Here is a 19,784-nt window from a genome sequence, read left to right as displayed (position 1 = left end):
ATAATTGGAGCAATAAAGTACTATAAAGGACAACTAAGATTACCTGGAAGGAGCTGTATCCATAATACACGTTTCTGAGACCAGAAGGGTGGAGAATGACTCCTGCCAGCCTACAGAGAACAGTTCAGACTTCTGGGATGGATGTTGCCTTCTGAATCTGCACAAAACCATGGACCTTGCACAACGAGCAGGCAGGCAGAGCCTCAACTCAAGAAAAATTCCTAGTATTAGACTTGAGATGGTAGTCAGTCTCATCTAGCACAGGGAACAGCATAAACTAGACTAAGCCTTCAAGAAAACTCTGAATTCAGGAACTCGGATCCTACTCTGACATAAAGTCTTACACAGTGGGATAAGAAAAAAACCAGAAGGACAGCTAAAGTAGGATAAGAACAACAACAATGAAATGACAGTTAAAATCTAACCACGAGCACAACGAGCAAACTAGATCTTACTTGTAAGCAGGCATAAATTTGATTCAGAGTGAAAATGTGTGCAGATCAATCATCTCGCGATCAAAATAAAAGGTCAACACCTTAACAGCACCAGAAATTGATTCTTATTCCACAGTGTAAGACTTTATTTAAGCTTATATGCTCAATGTAAAGCCACCATCACTACTGTAACACCTATCATCTCATGCAGCTACTTCCTTTACAATTTGTATTCTTCCATCTATCTGAAGATCTTCCTTACTGTGACGAACTGCTGCTTTTCAAACGCTTCTTAAAGAACGTAAAAAATAGTAATACAGTTAAAGACTAAGCACAACAAGATGATGGAGAGGGGTCCTGCCATAACATCATAGAATCACAGAATAGCTGGAAGGGACCCTAAAGATCATCTAGTTCCAACCCCCCTGCTATGGGCAGGGACACCTCCCACCACACCAGGCTGCCCAAGGCCCCATCCAACCTGGCCTTGAACACCTCCAGGGATGGGGCAGCCACAGCTTCCCTGGGTAACCTGTTCCAGTGCCTCACCACTCTCATGGTGAAAAAATTCCTCCTTATGTTTAGTCTAAATCTGCCCCTTTTCAGTTTATACCCATTCCCCTTCGTCCTATCACTACCAGCCTTTGAGAACAGTCCCTTCCCAGCTTTCTTGCAGCCCCTTCAAGTACTGGAAGGTCGCTGTAAGATCTCCTCAGAGCCTTCTCTTCTCCAGGCTGAACAACCCCAAATTTCTCAGCCTGTGCTTGTATGGGAGGTGCTCCAGCCCTCTGATCATCTTTGCAGCCCTCCTCTAAGCCTGTCAGCGTCCAACCTGGTGCTTCTATGATTCTATTTTATTAACATGCTTTAGCTTTTGATCAGCTATGGATTGGTCAGGCCACTGGACTAGGCGATCGCTGTAAGTCCCTTGCAACTGAAAGAATCTATTCTAGCATATTCTGTCTATTCTAATATTAAAGATAATTAATTATTACAAATTGGCTTAATTTGCTTGCAAATATCACTGAGGTGTCAGATGAAAAACTCAACCGCTGTGTGAGAATTTATCATTAGCATAATGTTACCTTTCTAACTCTGGGATAAGGAAGAAGAGCATATGTGTCAGAGAGTACACATATTTTTCACCTTGCTTTGATACATACCAAATCAAACAAATATACAAATCAAATCATATCAAACTGTGCCAAATTATATGAAGTAACTGTAGTTTATTTATTGCACTCTGATAAGAAATGACCCCTCCAACACACAAGAATTACAGATAATGAGGGCAGAAAAAATCATGTGGGTCACCTACTTTGTTCTACTGCTCCCAACACTTTTGCTTATACATTATCTCACCAGTTTATGTGCACACAAATACACGGTCACACATTCTAAAGATAGCATTTATACTAAGCTGTAGTTTGGGGCTCAAAAGACATTAGTGACAGAAATTTAACCGCTTTGTTTATGAAATAGTTTGCTTTTTCTTAAACTTACTCATCTGAGTACAACTTCAGGGTATTGTTAATGTTCCTTATTCCCAGCAGAGCATAAAAAAATTTACATGTAATAACTTCATGTAATTTAAAAATTAAAACTGGAAATATTTTTAGAAAAAAATTGAAGTTATTCATGGTATCAGCATGAAAAACGTAGTGCTGTGACCATAATTCTGTTCCTATGTAGGGCATTTATAGCAATTGCGTCCAAGCAGTAAATAGCTGACATATTAGTGCATCAAGTCAACTTAAATTACTGCAATGGGTAAGTAACCGGCAGCACTGACATTTCACATAAATTGAATGGATTCTCAAGAGTCCTGTAAATATTAAAAGCTATTTAGATCCTTTTATGTAGTAGCTCACTTTTTTCCTGTTTCACCCTATCACACATCAAAATTATTTATGCCATCATTAATGCTTTCTTTTTTTGGTTAAAAACAGTACTTTTTTCTTTTAAAGATTAATTTACTTAGACTATAGCAACATGCAGTAAAATTTCCAAGAAAGACTGGAAAAAATCCTCCAAGAGGTGACAGCAATTGGAAAAGTATAATGGAAGTTTGGGAAACTTTTGTTCATCATATCCCAGCAATCCCCAATCAGACCTTTGGAAGGGAAAAAAAAAAGAGAGAATAAAAAAGAAGAGAAAAAACAGAAAGAAAAACAAAAAGAGAGGGATTGCTGATGTAATTCTATTGTTAAATCTGGAAACCTCATCAGCAGGATGATCAGTTTCTTTTGCTGCACTATATTAATGATGGTATCTGTTGAGTCTTCTTCATTCTGCTTGTACATTGTCCTTCCATCAAATGTCCAGAATTTTACTCCTTCCAACCTCTGCAGACTGAACACATCCTTTCCAACATTCTTATTTCCTTCCCAGTGATAACAATTCTAGGGAATATAGCACAAACAGCCCCTTTTTGGTGATCATGAAAGGGAGTCTCACAAATTTCAGAGAAGTTTGTGGGAAGACCCTGGAAGTGAGGTCTTCCCCGTGGTTGAGGGAAATTGCCTCATTCACAGAACAGCTGAAGTTGGAAGGGAGCTCTGGAGATCATAGTGGTAATTGGAATGTCTTTATCTTCTCACAGAAACAACTAGAAAAAGCTCAAAGCAGATTCAGTCAGGGCAGGTTGCCCAAGACAATGTCCAGTTGAGTTTTGGATACGCTTATAGACGTTTGTTTCTAGAAGGGCTATGAATACAAGACAGCTTGCTAACTTAACCCAGTTAACTCGCAATAGGAAAACACCAGTTCAGGTGCTTTCGTAGCCTACAATAACCCCAAATACCAAGTACAAGCAATAGTTTGTAGGTTTCATGTGGAGGTTTTATGACTTCCATGCCTTGCTTATCTCGAAGGCAACCACACTCTTACACAGTTGAAGACTCTATCCTGGCTTCAATTCTCACCAGTGACCATGAAGACAGCATTTTTGCCTTGTCTGTCAAGACATCAGAGCACTAAACACCAAATTTAACAGTGAATTTGGGGATTTTATAGAAAGCAAATGTTTCTATGTTGGTAATTTCATTAATGAGAGCACTGTGTTTAATCTCAAGGCATGTGACATTTTGTATTGCTGTCCAGATCTTGGTAAATGCCAAAAAAATTCAGAACATTATTATGCTTATCTTCCAGAAGGTAAGCCCCATTCATGAGCATGCAGTTTACAGTGACTAGGTGTCTGAGAGCATTGCTACTGAGTTTACAGAACAGTTAATTTGTAAATTATAAGCAATATAAATTCTGCTTAGGAATGAAAGAATTAAGATTATTAAGAATTATTAATTAATTATTAATTAAGAATTAATACCAGCTAGGTGGTGTTCGGTTACTGCATGGGGTGACCTGAGCTAGTTACAGCTCTAGCTCCTATTCATATCTGCTTTGCAGTAGACTTTTCTTGAAGAAAAAACAAATATACCTATGTAAGAGGACTAGAAGGGATGCAATCACTCTCTGTACTAGCAATTTAGAAATGCTTTAGCAAATTAATTACCAACTATATTAAATACGGATAAATGGAACTTCTAAAACCTAAGACAAATCTACTCAATAAAAGAAAGTACACTGGATTATTTTGGATCCACTTGCTAATATTCTGTGGTTTTACTCAAGATACTTTTATTTTTTTGCAACTGATGATATTATCTGTCTGTTCCTCATCCTCCAAAACCCTCCTGACACCGTCCATTGAAAGAAAAGGGTGAATAAACACTCACTAAAGAAACATCAATTTTGCAATTAATTTCATTAAAAGGACAAACTGAATTACCAGATGTCTATTACAGTAGAACCTAGTGCATCACTTTCTTTTTCAGCACAAATGCAGTAATTTCAACTAATTCACAGAACCATAGAATTGTTTAGGTCAGAAAGAACCCTGAAGATCATCCAGTTCCAAGCCCCCTGCATGAGCAAGAACACCTTCCACTACATCAGGTTGCTCAAACCTCATGCAACCTGACCTTGAACACCTCCAGGGATGGGGCACCTACAGCTTCCCTGGGCAACCTGTGCCAGTGCCTCACCACCCTCACAGGAAAAAATACCTCCCTTCAACCTAATCTAAATCTACCCTCTTTCAGCTTAAAACCGCTATATCTCACCTTATCATTGTATTCCCTGACAAAGAGCCTCTTCCCAGCTTCCCTGTAGCCCCCTTAAGGTACTTGGAAGGCTGCAATAAGGTCTTTTCTAGTCTGAACAGACCCAACTCTCTCAAGCCTGTCCTTGTATGGGAGGTGCTCCAGCCCTCTGATCATCTTCGTGGCCTCCTCTGAACTTGCTTTAACAGATCCACGTCCTTCCTGTGGTGAGGACTCAAGAACTGAACATGTTATTCCAGGTGAGGTCTCACAAGAGCAGAGTAGAGGGAAAGAATAACCTCCCTTGACCTGCTGGTCACAATTCTTTTGATGTAGCCCAGACTATGGTTTGCTTTCTGGGCTGCAAGTGCACATTGCTGGCTCATATTGAGATTCTCATCAACCAACACCCCAAAGTCCTTCTCCTCAGGGATACTCCAATTCCTATGAGTGATCAGTTAACTAGCATAAGAAAAAGAAAAGAATGAAAGTGCTAATTCAGGGGAAGAGACTTTTGGCAAGGTGCAGTACTATAGCACTTAATTTCAGATATTTTAGATTCCTGGAGATTATAAGGATGACTAGTGATAAACAGAATTGCTATTCAGAGCTGAAAGAAGCTGATCCGGTAGAATCAGAATTTCCAGAAGGAATCTTTTCCCTTTATAAGGCTCTGAAGTGCAACCTTACACGTAAATTTTAGGAAGGCCATTTTAATGCCGATGACCCCAATGATGACATTACTTTTTCCAACTGCCATCATGAGAAGGTAAGGACATTCTAATGACCATGTTTGGGAATTTTCCTATAGCAGACTGGCTACTGCTTTGGGCATTTACTGATCCTGTACAGCCCTATTTAATTATTTCCATAGCTTTCCAGGTTCAAGCATTATTGCATCTCTAGCTTTTCTTTCTGTCTATCTTCCTTCTCATGTTTAATAATAGTTCCTTTCAATGGCAGACTTGCTTTCCTTCAATTGATGGTCCACGTCATTCTCGTTTTTACCTTTAAATTTGCCAGGAGTTTCTTTCTGCTTCTAAGATCAGCTCATTTTGTTATTAGCACGTACAGAAGCTTTGAGCAAACCAGGAACAGCCCCTGCTGAGTCTGACTTGTTTATACATCATTAACATCTATCACACAGCAATTAACAGATGTCTGGAAAGTTTTCCTACAGCAGGGGCTCCAGCGGTATGTAAGTGATAACAGCATGCTCCTTAGTACTTTAAACTAAGAAAGGTTTATTTTTGCCACACAGAGAGATTAATAGACATCTAGTTTTGGTTAGTTTCTCAGAATACCAGACAGTTACATAAAACCAGTTTGGAACATTGTCTTTATTCAGAAGATAAGGTAGTAATGGGAAGAGAAGTAGGATCATTAAAAGTCTGAGAACTCCCCTAAAATATTGGAAAGAACTAAGGTAATGAGAAATCACAGAAGAGCTTGAAATCAAATGTTCATTGTGCCTTATTGCAGTGGCCAGACTGGTTTGGTTAATTTGCAACTTAGAAAAAAATTAATGCTGCTAATAGTATGTTTAATAATAAATTACTGACAAGATGTCCAGCTTTCCCTACCACTAGGAAAGAAAGTCTTGTGCACCAAATAAGACACCTTCTCTGCAATAAGGGGTGAATTTCTGAGACTGAATAAGAGAAGCAAACATAAGCCATTTCTTGACCCTCTGACTTTGAACTTCTCACACGCTAAAGAAAAAAATCTAGCAGAAAAAAAAATCTAGACAAGAAAGATCAATAATCTCTTTCAAAAAATGAAGTTCTTCTTTTCTAGAATCGCCTTAGTTTCTCAGAACAAAACTTTTCCCCCCTGAATTCAAATAATCTGATGAAGCAAACCTCAGAAAGACATTTGGCTTTATCCTGGCTTTAATTTTATAATAAGATTTTCTAAAAAATTCTGATCAAGCACCAGAGGAGACATTGTCTTCAGTTTGTCAAAACAGAAATAGAATAGAAATATTTATTCAGTAAAGATAATGTAAGAGGCAAATCTAAATGCATAAATACAGTTCCCATCAGAATTCGCACTAATTATGTCTCATATAATTTTAAGGTCCCTTCCAACTCAAGCTGTTCTATGATTCTATGATAACTTGCAGCAGCTTTCCATATACTAGCCCTCTCATTGGCTCCTACTGCCCTTGCATTGCATCCTTCCTGTCATAGTCAGCTTCTCTGACAAAACTAATTGCTCTTTCAAGAGCAACCTTGGACTAAGTTGTATGTTACCTGGGGGCATCGGGCCTTTGACAGTACATAACCTTCTAAAAGGATGTTCTCTGCCAGGTCTCTCTTTTTCTGTCTTAAGCACAATTCTAGGATTATATTTAATGTTTATTCACCTAAGAACACAGCAAACAATTTGTCCTACCTTATTACATTCAGCCTGGCAGACACATGGAGATATAAAGAAGGACCAAAGCACCCACTGGGGTGCTGGAAGCTGCTCTGCATGTCCTGACCATGAGTGAAGCACAGGCTAAACAAGTTTAAATGTTTTGCTCTAATGAGCATTGCTTTTTACCATTTTTTTCCTTGACTGAAGCAGCAATGTGACAATTCAGATGTTTCAGCAACAGTATTAATTTAAGAAGCTCGTGACTTCAATTCTTGTTTCATCCCTTAGGCCACAGCGATTGCTAGCAGATTGCATTCTGAGCCAGGAAATGAAGATGACTTTACAAAGAGCAATCGAATTCAGAAAAGCATGGAATAAAGCTACCTACGTGAAGTCGTGGAGTGGATAGCCTCACCCAGATAGAAGAGAAAAAAATAAACTCGGGTTTGCTTAACCTAAAAAACCATCACAGAGTGGTAATATAATTATCTATAATGAATCATGGGGTTAAGATTCAAAAGCAAAAAACCCTATTTTAGGTAATGGGAAACGCTGGTACAACAGCAAGTGGTTTAAACAGATTAATTTTAGGTTGGATATCAGAATAATTTTCAAGCAACAGAAGAAATGCTGAGTCACTATCTTCCACTATAAGCAGTGGTTACAAATGATTTTCAATTGAATATGAAAAAATTATAAGAGGTCTATATTTTGAGTTTTTAAACTGCTAAAACAGGAGCTGACTTTTAGAATATATGTCATAAATTTCAACATGCTTAGCCATGAAATACTAAAAACAACTGCTGAGTCATTAAGTGTCACCTTAATCGAGGATATGAATCCATAAAAACACATTACAAGATACTACACGTTAACTTAGGTGAGCTGTGGTAATAAACACAAGTCTTCTGAACATGAAGACTTTCTGTGAGGGTGATGAAGCGCTGGAACAGGCTGCTCAGAGAGGCTGTGGAGTCTCCTTCTCTGGAGATATTCAAAACCCGCCTGGACGCATGTCTATGCAACCTGCGGTAGGTGAACATGCTTTAGCAGGGGGTTGGATTGCATAGTCTCCAGAGTTCCTTTCCAACTCTGACCATTCTGTGATTCTGTTCTCACAATAGTGAGTCTAAGCAGATATCTTTTTCCATCTTCACAGCAGTACAACTTGACATAAAGAATAGGGACTGTCCTCCTGAAATGAGCATTTATTTTAGCTGCAGAGGAAAGAGATTGGATTGAAATGTGAACCAAATTTTAAGCAGGCGTTTTGCACCCACTTTGAGAATTGTAAATGAAAAGCAAACAATAGGCAGCTTTCTTCTAGTGAAAGAGAAAAGTCATTTGTTACCCGCTGTACCTTTAAATTTGCCGGACTGGTTTAAAAGCCCTTCTTCCTTTTTCAACAGCAGAGACCGCTCTTATAACCTTATACATCACAAAAAATGTTGCTCTTTTCTGCTAAATAATACTCTCTTTGCTAACAAAGCCAGAGAAGTAAATGAAATTTTTGAAATTTACATTTTCTCCCAACAAAGCGGCAGCAAAACAGAAGTGAGCTCTGACATTACCACAAAAAAATCCAGGGAGAATTAGAAATGCTATGTCATGGTGTGGGTGACTGTTCAGAAGCTGTCAGAAACAGTAAATAAATACAGTACCAATAGAAAAGCAGTTGCTCATCCACATGAAACAAAATGACTAATTTTAGTATTCTCTGTTACAACAATCTGACCTGTCAGGCTCACAACTGTTTGGATCCAGTCCACAGTTAAGAACAAACACACCTCACTCCTCCCCAGGAAAAACAAAATCCATTTGGAGAGATAAAAAAAAAAAAAAAAAGACAAAAGTCATCTGGTTTCTGGAACTGGCAGTTTTTCTGGTGGGATACATGACTTACTAAGCACTTGCCAATACCAACACAGCAGTTAAGACTCCACTGTCCCAGCAGCTCCAGTAAAATCTGAGATACTGGGGCAAAGAATATGAATCCAAGGCTTGAAAAGAAGGCTAGCACCTGGGAAAATGAGCTGTATCATTCCGAAGACTTCAAACATCAGCTCTTCCTAAAGACAACTGAAATAGTCTGAACAATGTCAAACAGCAGCTGTTTTGGCCATGTTTTATGCTCAAATTCCATACAAGGATCCCATTTTTTTAATTTTATTAAGCCAAGGAGGATCACACCCCTTGGGTGAACAAGAGATCACAGGATACTGGCATTTTCTACGTACTGGTAAGCTAAGTAAGAAAACCCAGAATGCCCAATTAGAATGCATTTAGACCTAGTACTGATGTTGAACTACCTTTCACCTAGTAAGAACCAAGGCAGGATTTGTTTGAAAATGTAGTATCTTACAATAGCTATGGCTGAAAAATCCTTTTGCTTTTCCAGGTCTAAGAGGAAAGACACTTAACTGAAGATGTAGCCAGCACAACAATTGGGTGCTCGCCAGAATTATGGATGGTGCTGTAAGGACTGAATTGTCTGATGGACTAGACAATGTTGGAAGATTGATTTGATTACTATACTCCTGTACAGTAATGAAGCTGGTAAACACAAGAAAGGGCACTGCCCTGTAAGCAGGTGGCTCTAACTAGAGAAATCTGTGTGTTTTACACATGGAAAATGGTCTCTGAGCTTAGTATTTGCTTTTGTTTCACAGTATATGAGAAAGGCCACTGACTGCAATCTGTGCCTTAAGCCGCTGCAGGTGCTTACGGGCTGGGGACTAAAAAAAGAGAGCATAACGGAGGTAGTTTCTCCCTCAGGAAATCAATGCCGATATTTTCAAAACAGGGAGTAGTTGGACTTCTCAAAGGCCTCCCTGGAGACTCCAGCCATTTGGCAAGCAAGCACAGCTCCTCTCATCTAGCAAAGCAGGCTGCACACCTTGCCTCCTATTATTGCCTAGAAGGAAAGTCATAGATAATTGATACTCCATGGTTCTACCTTAGATACTTATAAAACCCCCATAATGTAACATTTGTCATGAGAATATGCAGGGGAAATATCAGTCTATATCAAAACTAGTCAAAAAAGGATAAATCACATGATTGATACAACAAAAATTCAGCACTGGCCTGAGGAAAAGCACAGAACAATCAGCACTGAAAGAGTTACAAGCAACTGAAAATGTGAGGTTAGAATGCACACTAGATTTTGGCAGGAGCCTGACCTGCACTCCTGGCACCTGCTATCGTCCACCAAGTGTCCGCCAGATCCCCATCAGTTCTAAATATCTGAATGCAACCCAAGGAATTTTAAAAACAGATTGTACTTCTTAGGTACAAACCAATTCTTGCCTCTGCTAAGGACATATGTTGCAAGAAATTAAAATACATTTAAGAGTGATAAAAATTCATTGCGTCTGATTTTCACGCTACATCTGTTAAGACTTAATTGGCAGTTAAGCAGGATGTTTCAGAACTGATTAAGTTCCACTGAATTTATTAAAAAAATAATACGGAGGTAAATAGTCAAAAAGTATTCAGAACCCATGGCAGAAAATAATCCAGAGCTATTTTCCATGGTATGTGACAGAATGTTATAAATGTAGTTGAAACAGTGTGTGGTGTTTCACAAAAACAAAGAAATCATTACAAATAGGAAAAATATTCAAAGAACAAGAATGATTGTAGGGGCTCTTGATATATGCTCATGTGTATTATAAAAAAAAGTGACTTCTCTGTTAAGTATTTTAAATATCACAGAACTGCAGTACTTGACTAAAGCAGAAATTGTTGCAATATTTCTGAAATTCTAAGGCAGACGATGTTTATACAACAAACAGACTCTTGTTATTAATAACCAGATCTTTCCATTACTTGTACTACAAGTATTCTGTATGCGAACAATACATTTTCATTTGTTTCAAGGAATCTGTTTTCCATTCACATGCCATTAAACAACCAATAACTTTCACACTTTAAATAACTAAATCCTTCAAGATGTGTACTGAGACCACTTGCCTCTTGCTCGCAACACTGCTGAAGCCTGGCCAGTTTTAATATTGGCAGTGTTTTTGTGCTGAGTTTTAAAAAATTGCTTTCGTTCATTCAGAAGTCGCAATGCATCTTCTCATTAACAACTGTTTTTCAGAAAGCTAAACGGGAGTGATATATTTTCAAAACACAACATCTTGCTGAAGTTTTTACCTAATCAGTAAGCACTGCAGTTAGTTGAGATAAGACCTCTGATTCTTGCATCATTCTCCAGCTAGTCAGCAATGTCACAAAGGGAAAAACAAGAATTAATCACAACAAAGCCATAAGCTGCTTACAACCTTACTGTTATATCATGCAGACATAACCAGAAAAAAACGAATGTAATTAATACAATCTCGGCATGATATTAAGGATCAAACCTGTTCAGCCTTATAAGGAATGTAACCTAGATACCTTCAGCACTGTCACAGAGTCATAGAATCGTTAAGGTTGGAAAAGACGTTTAAGACCATCAAGTCTTAATAAGGTCTCCCCTCAGTCTCCTCTTCTCCAGACTAAACCACCACCAGACCATTCACCAGCCTCGTTAACTCATGTGGACACAACTCCAGCAGCTCAGTATCTTTCTTGTAGTGAGGGGCCCAATAATGGACACACCATTATTCAAGGTGTGCCCTCACCAGTGCCAAATACAGGGCACAATCACTTCCCTACTCCTGCTGGCCGTTCCATTTTAAATACAAGCCAGGATGCTGTTGGCCTTCTTGACCACTTGGGCACGCACCGCTGGCTCAAGTTCAGGCAGCTTCATGCCCTATCTTGTAACACGATAACAGAAAAGGGGAAGAAAAAGGACATCTTCCCTCTGTGCAATGACATGATAGAATCTTCTTCTTGTTAAAGTCATTTTGCTCTATGGTTCCCTTTCCTCTGCACACCACAGTTTAGTCCTTCCTCCCACTCCCCCAGCAGACCGTCTATGCTTCCTTGCTGCTGCAGTCACAGGGTTGATGGTGCTGGAAGCCAGCTCTCCTGACACCTCTGCTCTAATCACAGCCCCTCCTGCATCTCTTTCTTGGACTCTGAACCTAACAATTTTTTCTGAAAAACAAGAACAAACAAATAAGTGAGTACAGTGGCCAGTGGTTAATACACCAAAGAAGCAGCCTGGCCAACAGACTGGATTTGATTGCTGTGGAGGGAAGACCCCATTTCCCTCAAGAATCCCATCTCCGATTTATTATTTAGTACCTTGTGATGCAACTGCTATGAAAATGCATTCATCTTTATTTTGGTTTCACAACAAAGCTTATGCCCAGACAGAAATATACATTATCAAAAACATAGGAATTTCTGCAGTATTTCTACTGTTTTCAAATAAAAATCTATTTCCCTTCAAACTGATTTTTAGACAAACTGATTCTGTGAATATCATTTGTGTTTCATCAGATAGCCTACGTAACTAAGTTATTGGTGTTAACATAGTACTGCTGAGGAGAAAAGAAGAAAACCAAATCTTATTTAGCTTATATATTTACCAACAATTGGCTGAGGTACATATTTTATGCAAAATGATCTAATATTTTATGCAGAACATCAATTCTAGCATTGTGTTTGGATACTTAAGGGAAAGTAAAGGGTCAAATATATACAACATGTCATTTTAAAGATTTTCTTAGGGTTGTGATAGGATTTCCTAATACTCTTTTGGTGATGAAGGATAGCTGAAAATGAAAAATTCAGTGTGGGCTGGTTACAGAAGCAGAAATTTTCAGCTTGTCTTTTCTTATGTGTTCAGATCCATCAGCAGGAATATTACTTTCCTTCACTCATAATCCCATTTTAAGAAATGAGTAAACAATGATGACCACAAAGCTTTGGCTAGAAATGGCTAATTTTGTTTCATTTTTCTAAAACTCAGAACAGATTCATATAATGACTTTAAACCATCATGCTGCTTCTTCACCTCTGCTTTGCTTCCCCTTCCATCTTGCACTGGGCAAGGGGGCACCTCTGTCCTGTATATCCCGTCTTGCGGAGTTCTCTACTGTTTGGGAGATTTGAGTGACACCACCGCGTCAGTGCTAAAAAACACTAAACGCAGAGATAGAAAGAAACTGATCTCTTCGTTAACATAGCAGAGATTCAGAATGATTGAATTTAGTTTCCGGCTGTGCTGATAGGTCCGCGTATAACATTTCAACCCTCACTTCACCTACAGAGCTTCACCATTTACACAAGTGTGAATCTTAGTCTTTGACTGTGGATCCTAGGTTTTAAATCGGACACTCATGCATGACTCATTATCAGTCTGATTACTTAACATATATGAAATTTGGGTCAAAAATAAGACACTGAAGTACATGCATCTGAACTCCCACAAGAGGTGGAAATTAAAGATCCAGAAACGAAATGACTGACTGAGCTCATTCTGAAGTGCCCATCACCCAGCTGGTCCCTCTGGGTTCTCCAAACCCCATTGACTGCACCAGCACTGGTCTCCATTAAGGACAATGAAGAACTCAATTTTCTACCCATCACAGCCTTGCACTGTATATTTTCCTCAGATCCATTTACATTAAAGACCATGCTGAGGTGCTGGGGCAATCCGAAGCCATAAATCTTATCAAACTTGCAAACATACAACAACCGTGTGCCAACCACATTTTCACAGAAAACTTAACCAAGTCAAACAACTCCTCCCAGCAAACTTAAAATACACAAATAGTCACTGATTTGTAGGAATCTACTGTGGAAATGCTGCCTTTGGCATACCAGGGCTATAGAGAACAGGGAAATCTGTTTATGGCAGGTAAAAGAGCGGTTCAGGACCTGAAGACGCTGTGATACATTAAATCTGGACTGAGTATTTACAGAAGGATAAAATTCTTTATTTACCAGGTGTCAGTTGTTATCAGACAAGCTAACCTGAATGCTTGACTTCTACTTGATAGAGGAAGGTATATCTGGAATAGAACAATCTCCAGAAAAATGAAAATAAACACGTTCCAGATTTAAGGAACTGCAAGGCCTTACTTTTCTGAAAGATTCTTGTATCTGCAGTCCTTTTTAAAATTTAATATAGATTTTCTTAAGTGCTCTACAACAACAGCACACCAGAGATATTTCCACGGAGAAGCTCTAACACAATATTGGCTGTATAATCTGCAATTTGCACAACTGCTTAAAACACAACTTTTACATGAAGCTGGAAGGGTCTTTTAAAGTACTTCTACATTGCAATGACAATTCAGTGTAAGTCAGTCGAGCTTTATCCTTCTTATACCTGTTATCTTTATAATGCCAGAATTTCTGATGCAACACAGCAAATTCATGTTATCCTTATTAGATATTACTGGACATTGGAAAACACTTCTTCACTAAACCATCGTTGCATCAGATATGACATTTGTGGCATTAACATCCCACAAATACCCAGAAGAACCTGCTAGTTTTGCAATGGTTTGCCACACATCCCTGTGGTAGCATCGTTCTAACACAAGATTACATGGCATATAGCCATGGATCTGAAAATCCCAACAGTGCATTTAGCACACGCTGCATTAACTGGCGCAAAACACTGCTGTAAGGCGTTTTGCACCAGCACAAACGCTGTGCCACACTACTACACCTCATTTACTGTCTGCCACTGTTTATAAAGTGGTGGCTGCTTCCCTCCATAAAATAACTAACGGTAACAGAATTAGGCAAATATTTACAAAGCTAATCCAGTGTGAAACACTGCATGTAAAAGCCAGCAAGTTTTTTTTGAGGGTGCCTTTCTTCCTTTAGTGGGTTCTTTGCTTTGTCAATATGCAGAACAAAATAAGTCTTTCAGGAAACTCTGCATTTGTTATCAGCTCGTTCTCTTTAGATGGCAAGACTGTAAATATTTTTCTTCATTATCACCTTGACAGTAAATAACTTTGCAGGTGTGATTTAATCAATAGAAATGCCAAGATTTCACAATTTTTGGCTTACCTTAAAGAGAATGAGTAACAGAGAGATCCATGCACCAGGAAACAAATGAACAGAACTAGTGAACTAAGGTCTATCAAGCAGGGTTCAAGATCACCCAGGTTGTATGACAGCTGATATATTTTTGCACTACAGTTCATCTGTTTTCTTATCAGGGAAAGCGTTCTATAATAAATCATAATTTATTGCATGTTTTGCAACCTTGTCAAAGGGCACACCTAAGATATTTGCTTCAGTAATAAATTCCACCCAACTGCGTACAGGAATTCATTTGACAATCTGGGCATAGCTAAAATATTTTGGTATTTTCTAATGTCAGCACTTCTGATCTAGCACCAACAACTCAGCTACTCATCCAGTGTACACAACATCACGTTTACTTTCTTCTAAATTTAATTATGCTTAAAAAATTAACAGGAGATTTTGAAGTCATTCTCCAATGACAATGACCAGCGAGCAAAAACCCCCAAGGCTGTTGAACAAGGACCATTATTCCCAACCCATAACGGCTTCTCATTTCCTCTTTTTGCCTGCTTTTTGACCCTTTGGAAGAGTTTATCACTGAATAGGAATAAAGCAACAGAACGTTGTGATCAACCTCAGCAATACTTCTTGGTGCATACAACTAAATTGTGAGGCTGGTCACATGTTCCTGCTTATTATCTGTAAAAAAGAGAGCAGAAACAAAAACTTCAGAACAGCCTACAGAGAGAGCTAAGCCTTCCAGATTATTATAAACAGCAACCATCTGGCAAACTCCATTACTCTGTAAGCAAATATTTATGAACAGTCATTGCCAGGGTGCTTCATTTTTTTCTGAGAGTTCTGAGTTTCTTTATTAGTTATTACTCAAAAACAGGCAGATAATCACAAAATCATTACAACTTTAAGTTCAGCATTACGAGACTCACTATTTGTATGCAGTATCACATCTTAAAATTGCATCTCAGTAAGTGAAGGACTTTCTAGGATTAGTGGTGGCATCCCTATTTTCCTTTCTAAAACCACCGTTCAGGGTAAAAGGGAATTAATTTTATGATATAGGCAGAACGTTTCCAAAAGTAATTGCTGCTTTGCAATGAAGTTCATCATTTTAATCTACCCTGAATATACAATAGACGCTTGAAATAGGTCTGTTTATTTTTCTCGTAGGAAGCTTCTCTAAACATAGTGAACAGCTCACCACCTTTAAAACACTTAAGACGTCTAATTTCTCTACCAAATGCTACGTCTGTTTGCATTTATAAGAAAACCTAATATCCCAAGCAATATAACCTGAACAGAAGCGCTTACCTTTGTGTTTATGCTACTGGCCAGATAACCTGCACCAACGATGGTTAAAAATAAGTTTAGCAGCATTAGGTTCAAGTACTGACATTTCTTCTATGAATTGTCTGTGATGCCATTATTGTAAGCCTGACCTCAATTTGAAATGCTAAATATGCGTTAATATAAAGATCTTTTTTGTTCACGTGTTTTTTTTCTTGCTATCATTTTTTCTCTTCTGTTTAACGCTGTTTCCTATTTATATTAGCAAAGTAACTGCAATTAACTCAGCTGCATTACAAATAAATCTTACCCACATACCACTTCATTAAAAATCGGCATGTGTACTATTACAGTTGGAGTAACCAATTAATATGTATGAACTGCTAAGACTGAAAAACACTTATTTCTCTAACCTTGCTTTCACAGAAAAGTGTCTGAAACCCACACCTTCAAAACTGAAAATTTCAGTATTCACTGTCTTTCAAGTGTTTCAGGCTAGAAAACCGAAAAGAAAATCCCTTCTAGGTTTTTAACTTAATGACCCAAGTTTTGGTGGGGAAAACTATTAAAAGAAGTTATTTTGAGAGCCTCCATGACTCTCAAGGTCATAAAGTCCTTTTAAGGATTTATATTCAGCTTTGTATAATACTGGGAGTTGTGTGTCAGCAGCAAAGCTGTGTATCCTTATCACCTATCAATTTCTAGCAGACACAAAAAAACTTCTTTTAATACAGATTCTTGCGTCCTATTCCTTGACCACTTGAAGCTCAGTAAACTCAGTTCTGCATCAGGTTTCTCACAGGCTTGGATCACAGTGTTTTCAGTTCGGCATCTTCTCTGTTTCTCAAACCCTAAATTCCTTGAATTTGAAACCTTGAACATTACCCTGAATTCCCTTCCTTATTTCCTGTTCAATATCCCCAAATCACTCAGACGTTTGATGCCAGCTGGGCAGAGCATTCCAGACTAGGAATGTCTTCTGCCAGACAACATGCTACCCTGGTCAGTACATGCAGACGGCAGAGATTGGTGATTGACGTTGAGACTTCCTGCTCTTTCCCTCAGCAGATTTATTAACAGAGTATTTGTCCTCTGAATAATAATCCTCTCTGAAACTTTGAAAACTTAACCTTTTTAATGTAAAAAATTCTTGGGAAAGCTGTAAAAGTCAATTTTTTTTAGAAAAATCATATAGCAGTTTAAGAAATTACTTTAACATGGAAATTACAGAAGATGATACAAACAGAGATAAAGGAAACTTGAGGAATGGGGCAGAGTTAATGAGGCCAGAAAACCTGAAGGAAAGGAGGACAAGAACCCATGTACTTTTTATTCTTGTGCTGGTCCTACCCTCTCAGAAGGCATGCTTTCATCACTACTTTTTTAAAGAAACATGCATACAATTTTGATCTGTTTTTAACTAAGTTTTGCATAAACCAGAGGAGATTTGAAACCAGAAATCTAGAGCTGAGCTCTGTGCTTTATTACGCTCATTCAAGTCACTCCCACCATTGCCTCTTCTAAGAAAAAAAGGTCACAGAGTGAAGTGAACAGACAGATAACGAGGTCAGGAATGGAATAAACACTATTTTATTACAGCCCTCCTATTTTCTGTGGCATGTAAGTAATTGAGGAACTACATAGTGATCAGGCATGCAAATTATGTAAAGACGTAATGCCATCATCAAGATTTCTAAACGAATAGTCTCTCTTCACTGGTGTAAATGGCAGTTGTGCCTGTGAGAATCCAAACACACATTTATAACTGGCTTCTGCTGATTTCTGTTCGATAAAGAATCTCACCGCTTTGATTTGCACATTACATCTGCAAGTTTCTTTTCTTCACAAATACAATGACATGAAAACAACTTACGTTCAACTTCATCAAACACTACTGAGAACAAGAAATCTCTTGGTGTCATGTAATATTCTCCTTCATATTCCAATGATGCAAAATGCATGAAGCGATGCTTCCGAAGAGACAGTCTTTCGTCCCCTTCTGCATTACTGACATCTTCCTTCTGAAACAGAAAAGAAATCCATGCATAAAGATGGACGCATTTGTAGAACAAGTCTGTAATTACGAAGAATCCTATACCAAATCGTGTTTAATATCAATATTTTGTAGGTAGCCACAATAAGAGCCTACCAGGAACTGAAGCTTTAATGAACGGCATGTTTATATGACATTCACAGTATTTTTTGGCTTCGCTGAAAGCATACGTTAACAACACAAATGAGCCAAGTTAATGGCTTGCTGTCACCAAAGGCCACCCCAGATTCCCACTCCCTTCCTCTCGGCCACATGGTCCTGTACCTCCTCATTTGCCAGCTCTGCTACTTGTTGGGAGTCTTGCAGAGCCAAGGCTTGCTAACTCAACAAAAAACGAGACTGACCAAAGAGTAAATATTAATAGCGTTTTGCCAGCTTTGTGACTGGTTCAAAGGCTGAAATGTGCAAATCTGTGCAAATGATTCAATCCTGAAATTAATTATTAAGTTATGGAACAACTCCTAAGATGAAAGGACAATGATGTCCTAGTTTAACTATACGCCTATCCTTCAGAGGATACAATTTTACGGAACAATTTTACCACCAGCTCAATGTTCTGACTGTTCAAAGATGTGAGAAAGTGAAGGAGGAGCAAGAAAATCCAAGGATAAGTACCAAGATCTCAACTCAAACATACTTGAAACAAGTCAGCAAATAGCAAAATGGATCTGCAGTTAGGTCAGTGCCCATGGCAATATTCGATGTGCTGCATCACACCTTCCAGCAAACAACCACTACTCGTTGATACAGTTTTCAGTCTCTGGGTCATTCCTATAGACTGCTTGGTGCCTGGGCAGTCCAGCAGAGTGGTGACACATGCTGCATTTTGCATCCTGAGATGCTAAGTGGCTCCTGGTTACACTCAGATCAGCTGCAGGTGCAGTGAGGGTCTCAACCAGTTGATGTTAAAACACAGGGTCTGCTGGGCTGAGTGCGGTCATGGAGCAAACTGTGGGACAGAGACACGCAGCCAGGATGCAAACAGAGGAGGGAGGAGACCAGTGGGAACACCTCACTAAACAATACAAGCATCTTGTTATAGTCAATTTTAGTTTCCCCAAGTCACATGCTTGCTTCCATCAAACCTTGGGTTTCAATGAAGGCAGGGGGTATGGAGAGGGCCAACAACAAAGAAAAATCCAAAATACTCATAATTTAGAATTAAAATAGTCATATTCTGATACGCAGGGAGAATGAGGACTACTTCTAAGTATCGGAAACCAAGGTTTGCTTTGTTTTAAGTACGGCCGTTTTCTATCAATATCATTGCTCTAAGCTTCTTACATAGTATGGAGTTTCATCACAGCCTGGAATACAAGCTGATCATTCAGATCTGTATGTTCTGGAAAACACTGTTTAAAAATAACTCTAATGCAACGAGAACTTTAGCTTCAGGGTTTTTTTAAATCTTTGAGGTATAGGTGAGTCCATAATTGCTTATTTAACAAGATTCAACAAACATTGCAGATATCGAATTAATAGCTCATAGTCGCTGGGTATTAACATGTAGCATTTGTATTAAAATCATCTCCTCATCATAACATGAGCAATGTTTGCCCGATGGCAAATTTAAAAAAAAGAAAAATTGCTTCACAGTTGTCCTTTAACTAAAATTATGGAATGAAAAGCAAC

The 19,784-nt window shown here is 38.5% G+C and overlaps 1 protein-coding gene across 2 annotated transcripts in view; it reads right to left on the bottom strand.

The window, feature by feature from the left end:
• MICU2 (mitochondrial calcium uptake 2) overlaps nucleotides 1-19,784 on the bottom strand; it is a 141,007-nt gene that overhangs the window by 47,846 nt on the left and 73,377 nt on the right. For both annotated transcript variants that reach the window (XM_069883528.1, XM_069883527.1), the window contains exon 2: nucleotides 17,973-18,120. In XM_069883528.1, coding sequence (XP_069739629.1) covers nucleotides 17,973-18,120 — 148 coding nt within the window. The remainder of the gene's footprint in view (nucleotides 1-17,972; nucleotides 18,121-19,784) is intronic.

Source organism: Phaenicophaeus curvirostris, chromosome 1 (assembly GCF_032191515.1).
Source record: "Phaenicophaeus curvirostris isolate KB17595 chromosome 1, BPBGC_Pcur_1.0, whole genome shotgun sequence".
NCBI lineage: Eukaryota > Metazoa > Chordata > Aves > Cuculiformes > Cuculidae > Phaenicophaeus > Phaenicophaeus curvirostris.
This window is presented reverse-complemented; position numbering and strand designations above follow the sequence as displayed.